This window comes from Fukomys damarensis, unplaced genomic scaffold (genome assembly GCF_012274545.1).
Source record: "Fukomys damarensis isolate Sample0158 unplaced genomic scaffold, DMR_v1.0_HiC HiC_scaffold_33, whole genome shotgun sequence".
NCBI classification, from domain to species: Eukaryota; Metazoa; Chordata; class Mammalia; order Rodentia; family Bathyergidae; genus Fukomys; species Fukomys damarensis.
Window position 1 is genome coordinate 6,276,746 of NW_022900945.1, and position 9,661 is coordinate 6,286,406.

A 9,661-nucleotide genomic window follows, 5' to 3' on the forward strand; every position below is an offset into this window, starting at 1 on the left:
GCAGCGATCCTCCTGCCTCAGCCTCCCGAGTGCTGGGATGACAGGCATGCGCCACCACACCCGGCCTTTTTTTTTAATCTTAAAAAAAAATGCATTGCCGTAAAAGACATGTGTATTCAGCCCCCCAAATCCCTCTTCCACTCACTGGAACATACTTGGATTGAGTTCTGAAGCATTTCATGACATCATTGCATACTCATTACAGAGCTACAGAAACTGAGCTTGAAGACAAGTTATGTGATTTGTCTACATAAAAAAAGAAAGAAAAAGCCGGGCGTGGTGGCGCACGCCTGTCATCCCAGCACTCGGGAGGCTGAGGCAGGAGGATGGTTGTGAGTTCGAGACCAGCCTGGGCTACATAGTGAGTTCCAGTCAGCCTCAACTACATGGTGAGACCCTGTCTCAAAAAAAAAAAAAAGAAAGAAAGAAAGAAAGAAAGAAAGAAAGAAAGAAAGAAAGAAAGAAAGAAAGAAAGAAAGAAAGAAAGAAAGAAAAGTCTCTCAGGCAGCCCTTGCCTCGGAGCTGTTGCTGAAGGTGAACGCTGTGTTCACAGCTAGTTCTAAGCGGCCGAGCCTGTGTGGGACTGTGAACCTGGCAGGCATCTTCAGATCCACCTGGACTAAATGCACAGTTGCTTCTCCGCCCATGGGCACCTGCACTTCATCTGCCTCCCCACACCTGTCTTGTGCACTCATGCCGCCCTTCCCAGCATGCAGACCTTTGACCCTTTCTGAGCAAAAGCATTGTGACCCGTGACGCCTGCCCTGTTGCCACCGTCCTTACCCCCAGGGCTGCTCAGTGAACTTCTTCCCTCAAGTGTCCCTTTGCCTGGCAGGTGCGCTGACCCTTGGTTTATTGGTTGTTACTCATGATCACACATCTGCTCGGTGACAGGACTGGTAGACAAATCCATTTTTGCTGCTGCAACTCTTACACTTGATTTTTGTTAATTCGTTAATTCGATGATGGGAGCAAATTGCATCCAAGCTGGTTCCGCTGCACAGAGAAGAGGAGGCTCTCACTACAGCCTTTGTCCAGCTGAATTTACATCATTTTTCTCTTTACAGGGGCAGGAGCCACACTCTGGGAATTCCTTCCTATTATAATAATAAAAATAATATGAATGGCAATAACAGTATAATAGTAACAACAACACCATAGCAATTTAAGTGCAGCCAGCGCTCACCCTGTGTCAGGATATTTTCCGGCTGTCTCAAGCTGGGCACTGAGGTGTCTAGTTTCCTTGTGAAAAATTCAGAAAACTACCATTCCTTTCTGTAAATCCGGGGTAAAGTAGCTAAGAAGGGACAGGTGGGGATTGTGACAAACCAGAAAAAACAAAGGACCTGTGTCCATTCAAGGGCAGCAGCAGTGAGTCTCCATTTCCGTGCCTTGTAAAAGAATACAGGCTCAGTCTTGCTAGATTTGAAAAAGGCACCAAGAATCTAGGACATTGGGTAAAATTTGCTACTTTTTATGATGCATTGTGACCCAAACAAAAGTGGAGATGTGCCCTGTCCATAGCTTCTGCTGCAAGCCTGTGTTCTGAGGTGGGATCCAGGCCACGTTTCGAGCATTTCAGCCCGGGCTGTGCCACTTCGTGTGAACCTAACTTTGTCATCCACAAAGTGCATAGTTAGGTAGCAGATATTTTATAGAGTTGATAGAGGAACAGATTAGTATTTTTGTTTTAGAATCTCTAAAATGCTTAGCAAGATGTCCAGCATTTCAGGAGGACTTGGGTTTCGTGTTTGCCCCTGTTCATCTTCCCCCGCCCGTGAACTGACCCTCCCCACCCTGCTCCCTACCCAGTGCGCTGTTTCAAGGGCTCATTCCAAAGGTGGCCGTTCTGAATCTGACCATAAACAATGCCTAAAACTCAAATGCCCATAAACTCAAAACACTGTCATTGTCAGTGGTTCATTTAAATGATGATTGAATTAAGTAAGACAGGTAAAGAATTCACCGTCTTTATTTTACTACATTAAAGCATTTTTATGTTGACGTGGAACCATGGGGCTAAACTGATTTTAAAATAAAAGAAAAGGTAACTTGTGTAAGACCACGCAGGCTGAGATGAGGGAGTTTGTCTGGTGAAATTGAACATGTGAGTTATTCAAAATTTTTGTTTGCGCCATCTCACCTTTCAGAATACCTAACAAATGTGTTTAATTTTTCAGTTTATCGTTACTAGAAGAATTTGACTGTAGCTGTAACGAACTCGAGTCTCTGCCTGCGACGATTGGCTACCTTCACAGTCTGCGAACGCTAGCAGTTGATGAGAACTTCCTCCCAGAACTGCCCCGAGAAGTGAGGAATAAACTTGTGTTCCATCAGCTAACTTTTAAGGAAACTGTTCTGCAGTGAGACCCTGACATAGAGCTGTATGAACTCTGTATGCAGAGTTGAGGGGTGTCGGGGCGTGTGCGTTAATTATTCTGTTTTAAAGACAAGTGACCAGTTCTAAGGTTTCACCCTGAAAATGCATTTGACTTCATGTTGCGTGCAAATAATAAAATATTTAAATATCAAATAAAATATTAAATCGATGCTAAGGAATAAAAGTTTAGATCACTTGCTTTCCATGTTTTGCTTTTAAGAACAATTGTAAATAACATTTTGAGATTATTACATTTATATTTCGGAAGTCAAAAGGATTTTTTGCTGTAAATATGTTTGTGAGGTTTCGTGTTGCATTGCAGTATTATTTGAACTTCCAGACCCACCAAGAAATTCTGTTAATTTTTATCTCGGAACTGGATTTCACTTACTAGTGTCAGGAAAAAAGTGTGAAATATATTTTCAACTTAATATTTTCTACTAAACACTTCCATAATGGTGGAACAGTAATCAATATATCATTATTTTGGAGTCAAATGTTATGAAGAAAAATGACAAATACCATTGTGATGTGAAGAAAAATTAGCTTTACCAAGGAACTGTCAATATTTCATTTTATGAATGTGTACACTCTGCTGTTATAAACAGATTAGTACATATTCACTTGGGTGGGAAAACACTGTGATTTATGAAAACAATTGTGTCGGCAGGTATTCAACCGTAAAATTGTAAAGAAAATGTTTCCTTCTTAATGTAAAAGAAAATGAGGTATCTATTGCCTTGCTATCTATAAGTATACATGTATTTTTAAAGCAAGATTAAAAAATTAACATAACTTTTAAAAGGAAGTTGAAAGTAATAGAGAAGTCTGAGTTAATTAAAATGATTTATAATTTTTTAAACTATGTAAATGGCATATTACTGTGATTCTTGGCTTATTTTGTCCTTTTCACTACCCATAGATTGGAAGCTGCAAAAGTGTAACAGTGATGTCACTTCGCTCCAACAAGCTGGAATTCCTTCCTGAAGAAATTGGACAGATGCAGAAACTGAGAGTTTTAAATTTAAGTGATAACAGGTATTTTTGCAACATTTTATAATTACGTATTGGACATCTACTATCATCAAGTTATTGCTCTTGTCTCTAATTTTGGAAACATTTTCTATATCCTATGAGGTATATGAAATGCAAATCAGCTTGCTTTCTACAGACAATGCAAAAATCTAAATTATCTTTAAAGTAAATCTGTCTTACTATTTTGTTATATTAAAATCACATTACATTATACGTTAAATTTATATAAAATCTGTACACCCAAACTTGGATATAAAAACCCTCCCATATGTAGGAACCACAGTGCTAGGCAAACATGGGGACATAATTATAGTAAAAATCTGTGAAAACTGTTTTCTGATTAGTAAAATATACTAATAAAAATAGATTTTTACAATAGATATATGTATTGTTCACATGTATGTGTTTTCACATATATGTATTCACTTATATCTCCAACAAATCTACTGAGTAATATGTATACTTTAACCCCAACAGAGTGCTGGTAAAGAATATCTCTAGTAAAGTTATTCCTCAGAGGTCATAAAATTTGAACATTAAAGTAAGTACAACCAAATAACTACTTAGGTCCAAAATCTCATGGCTGAAAACAGGATAAAACTTGTGATAAAACTGTCGCATTGGTAGATAGGTAAGAAGAAAACACTGAAAATCTGTGATTCTTCTTTGTTTCCACCTTCTCTATAAATGACATGTATCCTCAAATAGAAGAAGTAAAAGTAGATATTGACTACAAGTAATTAAGTTGATAGTGTGATCGCAGAGTGGAATCCATGAACGCAGACTTTCCAGTAAGTTTTCATCAGACAAATGATGGGTGAGGAACTAAGAGATCTTGTGATGCAGCTGTCCAAGATGGGCTTCTATTATATCATGAAGAATATTCATGGAAATTGCAGGATAGGCAGGGAAATTCTCGTTTGTAGCTTATTGAAGGAAAGAATTGTGGATTTCAAAAACTATTCTCTTAGTAGTTCTCTTAGTAGTGAATATTTCTATGCAGAAAAAAAGAAAGCTTTGTATTTATAAATTCAGGATGGCAAAGAGGCACCAAAGCTCTGTGTGTCAAGCATAAGCTACGTCAAACCAATATCCTTTCCTCCTGTGGTGGAGTTACCAGACTCAAAAATGAGGGAAATGGACTTATTGAATATTACATTGACTTTCAGCAAGATATTCTTTCAAATCTCTCCTTCCTTACGAATTAGACTAGGAAACATGGTCATGAGGGTGTCATAAGCCGATGTACTCCTATGGGAGTCAAGTGCAGCCCCCAGGAACCATTGTTGCTGACTTGAAGGGGGCTGCAGAATTTCTTTCCTAAATTCTTGGACTCTCAAATTCTCTCGTTGATAAAATGCATGACTGGATGGAAAATGTGCTGACCAGTATCACACATGGTCCATAATAGAAGGACTGTTAATACTTTGGAATTACTTATTCAACAAATATGGCAGACTTCAGTACCTGCCATGGGCCTGACCACTGCCAGATCTCCGGGCTAAATACACAAGTAAGATGTTAACGATCTTACAAAATAGCTATTTCATCCTGCCGAAAATACGTGCCTATTTTACCCTCTGCTAGAGTGGCTAGAACACAGAACAAAGCCAACTTAATATTTTTAATTGACAAATCAATTAATCAGAGGGGAAAATCAACAATTTTAAAGGAGGCCAAAGTTAACCATTACCATTAGACAATGGGCTGCTAGGAGATAGGCTGAAATTAAAAACATCATCGAATTGCAATTTCTTATTTAAAATATCTTAGATATTTTAGGCTTGATGTTATATACTAATATGTAATATATTAACTGTGCCAATAGTTATTCCCTGTGCAATATAGCGCACAATTATGGTACAAAATATAAGACATTTCACTTGATGGAGGCCACTAAAAAAGCCAGGAAAATAAAACCTTTATCCTTCTCTAATAGTCTCTTTTCTTCCTATTCTATTTTTATGACTGGTGATTTACAGTGGATGCTGTTGTACATGATCCTGGAGAGTCCCCCACCCCACCCCATGTAATTGAGATGCAACAAAACTGACTTTCGACTTTACATTGATTCTCATATAATGTGAAAAATGTCACCCATAATAAGACTTACTTCATAATTTCTCATGTAATTGAATTTAAATAACTACAAATTAGAAACAGCACTTATGGATAACTTGGTTTAAAGTTTAGTTGCAATTCTACCCCCACAAAAGAATTGAAATATAATTTAATGTCTTCTAGTCTTTGTAATCTTATTTATGTTTTACAAATATTTATTAGTTCAGAAAGGATATTATGTTAAAGTTGTCTCTCAGGGCTGGGGATTTAGCTCAGTGGTGCCACCACCTGCCTTGCAAGTGCAAGGTCCTGAGTTCAATCTCAGGCACCACCAAAAAAAAAAAAAAAAAAAAAAAAAAAATTGTCTATCAGACACATACTCAATATTTGAATTGGCTGTCAGTCTGTTCTTATATTTGTTAAATTATTTGAAAGTGCATAGCTGCTTTTGCATGTAAAATTAACTCATTAATTGCTGTAACATGTTTTTGCTTCCATTGGCAAGATCTCAGCTAGAATTCAAATGTGTAAAGACTTCAGAAGCTTTTCATTCCAGTTTATACCTAAAGGGTTTCTCCGTGTTCAAAAGTGAACATGCAGAAGTGAGCGACAGATTTCACTCGCGCGTGTTTGTGTACTCACTGTGCGGATTGGCTGTGGTGCCCAGCTGTGGGATCACGACCTGTTGATCGTGTACAGTTGCAGCTCTGAGGATGTCAGATAGTGTGCTAAAGCAGGCATTCGGCAGCTGATCCCCCAAATTCTAAAACCAAAGCTAAATACATAATTTTATTTGATTAGCAAGGCTTAGACCGAACTTCACATCTCAGAAATGCTGTTTTTAAAGATCCCTCCATGGTCTGTCCATTGTATGTCGTACAAACAGTGAGAGGGCAAATGGAGTGACTTCCTGGAGGTCGGTGTGACTCTGGGGATCGTAATTTATTCAGCATTCAGATACACCTGACCTCTAACCTGCATGGAGCCTAGTTCTGTGAGAATGCCGGATGGTCAGCAGATGATCACAAAAATAAACGATAAATGCTGCAGTCTGCTCCATGGAGGAGAATGCAGGGTAGTTGGAGGCTAGATTGAGAAAAGTGGCTTAAATGGGAAGTTAGGAAAAACTCTTTGAAAACATGACATTTGAACGAGAGCTACAGGACGTGTAGGATTGGTACAGGTGGGAGATGGCGGGAGAGTGTCGCAGACAGGAGAGGGCTTGGGTGAACCTCACGGCAGGCTGGACAGGGCCAGTGTGTTGACCAGCTGAGGCAGAAGCAGCGGTGGGAAGGGATTTTGGAGGCCTGACATTGGGTGTTAACATTTTTTTTAATCCAGATTGAATGGGAATCATTTGAACAGTTATAAAGATTTCATTTTTAAAAGATTGTCCAGGCTGCTCATTGAAGAAAAGATTAAAGAGAAGAATTATATCAATACAGTAGAATATTTTAAATGAACTGTATACATCTTCACCTATGCTATTAGAATATTCTTATATTTGCAGATTGAAGAATTTACCATTCTCATTTACCAAACTTAAAGAGCTTGCAGCATTGTGGCTTTCTGACAATCAGGTAAAAACATAAATGAAGAACTTTTATTGCCTGACTGATTTTGTTTATGTGTATGAACCATAATTGAAACTTTGAATTACTGATGTTTTCCCAACAGATCCCATTGACAACTGCTACAAAATACAGATTTTTATCCCCTGACGGCAATGTTTTTGTAAAGTTACCAGTTTAAGCATTGTTGTAGACAAAAGAGTACTATAATCTACCCGCTTGAAGTACTGACATTTAATGTCTGCTTCATCATCAGAGATCATTTTACAGATTTTTAGCTCCTGGTGGTACACATATGTCCTGAGAGGATATACTTTAATTATATCTCTGAAGGTAAAGAATAAAAACCATTACCACAATCCCACGAGGGGAAATTATTTTCCTCTATGTTCTTTTTCATTCTCATGCTTTTAATTATAATCAACTTAAAACTTTATTCCCGAAATTTTCTGCTATCTTTTGGCAACTATTATCAGTTGTTTCTGTGAAATTATTTTGATATTGTTCTTTATAATCATGGAAATAGATTATAATTGAATCAGTAACTGACTACTAAAGAAAAATTTTATTAACCAGATGATAATAATAAGAAATAATTAGAGACATCTGATTTGCCACCAAAAGGACTGTCAGTGGTTAATTTTGACATAGTTCATTAGTCTTCTCTTTTTTGTGTGTTTCTAAAATTTTTAAATATAAGTGACCAAATAAGAATAATCCATCTTGAATTTAGTTTATTTTTTTAGTATAACAGTAGTATTGCTGCTAAATGAATTGTTCATATTTATTGTTATTGGTCTACTTTTGTGAAAATTAAAAACAGTTTCCACAAAATACAAATGTGAGAGTAATGTTTGATTTTCCACTGATTACAACACTCCCATCAACTGACTGAAAACTTGGATTGTCATTAAAATCTTATCAGAGGGGCTGGGGATTTAGCTCAATGGCACCACACCTGCATCGCGAGTGCAAGGTCCTGGGTGTGTTCCCCAGTACTGGAAAAAAAAAAAGAAAGATATAAAAACATCAATAAACTATAAATTTTTCATAATATCAATATGTCATTATAAATAAATTATTTCTGGAATCCACGTGAATTACAGTTAGTGGAATAATCTCTTCCACAGTCCTATTGTTAAAAAAAAATTCTCTACTATCATAATTTATTATTCTTATGAGAAAATGAATAGCACAATGACTGCACTGTTTAGCTTTTATTTCTAAGACTGATTTAATGTGTTTCATCCTCAGTTTCCTGAGACAGCTCGTATTCCAAATCTCATTTTGGCTTCACTCCAATTAATGTGTCATGAAATAAGCAGATTTTTAATACCTTAGATAATATGATCATTTCAGATTATTTCTAGTGTATAAGATAGAAATTCTAAAGGCATTTCAAAAGTAAGATTTCTTAAATCAAATTAATAGTAGGGAATGAAATAGAACCATAAGTATATTATGATGCATCAGATACTTGTACAATTGCTTGTCAATATGTGAACTGTCTTTATTTACAAAAATGTCTGTTTTATAAATGTTTATGTTTTATTCTAACTAAACTCATAAATGATCTTGCATAGTATGAATTTGATAGCAAATTCCATTTGTCTTTCTAGGGCAACAGTCCATGAAAATGAATAGGCATATAGAACCATATGAAAAGCTAACTTAAATTGAAACAATTTAACACATTTTTCTCATCAGGATTAAAACTGGCATTGCTCAGTTGAATAGGTTTTGGTAAGTTTTCTAAATGGGTACAATACAGAAGCAAACCTCATTATGAAAATCTTAGAAATTAAAAATATTCCTCAACAGTGGTCTTTTATGTTAGACTTTCTTACTCCATTTTTTTTTTTTACTAACTTTGTTTTTTAAGTCCATTCATCTTGGTAAGGCCAGGCTGTTTGTTGACCATTCTCTTGTCTCACATCAATATTCTCCATGTTTGGAATTGTACTCATCTAATTTATGTGTTCTCTGCTTCCAGTCCAAAGCCCTTATCCCTTTACAAACAGAAGCGCATCCAGAAACGAAGCAGAGAGTACTGACTAACTACATGTTTCCCCAGCAACCTCGTGGTGATGAAGGTAAACTGTCAGCAGAAATTTCTTCTGTACTTGTAATGACTAAGGATAAAGAGCCCTGATTTGTTCTGATCGCTGTCCCGCACTGTGACTCAAGTACAAGCCCCAAAAGATAATTACATGACACCCTTGTATCATCTGAGAGTTTAAACATAAAGTCTCTACACTACCATATTTTAAGCAGGATTCCAGAAACAAACTCTTCCTCTTTATATCTTACGCAAAAACAGTGTTGACATTCGGAACAACTTCTTTTCTTGTTGGATTACACAGCATGGGACTAGTTAACCGAACTAACCAGTGCTCTCGGACCCCAAAGTGTTTCATACTTGGAGTTAACCATAAAGAGATGAGTTACAAATAATGACCATGATTTCACCTTCAAGTTGAATTTCCCTGAACAATGTCAACAAGTATGATAGAAATCATTTTTGCAAAACCTAAACCTTTCTCAATAATTTCTTCTCTCCTATGATCATGTTCTTCATAACACTTTTTTTTTTTTTTTTTTTTTTTTTTTGTTC

The 9,661-nt window shown here is 36.7% G+C and overlaps 1 protein-coding gene across 7 annotated transcripts in view; it reads left to right on the forward strand.

Moving 5' to 3' along the window:
- Positions 1–9,661, forward strand: part of Lrrc7 (leucine rich repeat containing 7) — a 463,114-nt gene that overhangs the window by 352,110 nt on the left and 101,343 nt on the right. For all 7 annotated transcript variants that reach the window (XM_010605114.3, XM_033758262.1, XM_033758263.1 and 4 more), the window contains exons 12-15: positions 2,181–2,310; positions 3,303–3,418; positions 6,987–7,056; positions 9,041–9,140. In XM_010605114.3, the coding sequence (XP_010603416.2) occupies positions 2,181–2,310; positions 3,303–3,418; positions 6,987–7,056; positions 9,041–9,140 (416 nt within the window). The remainder of the gene's footprint in view (positions 1–2,180; positions 2,311–3,302; positions 3,419–6,986; positions 7,057–9,040; positions 9,141–9,661) is intronic.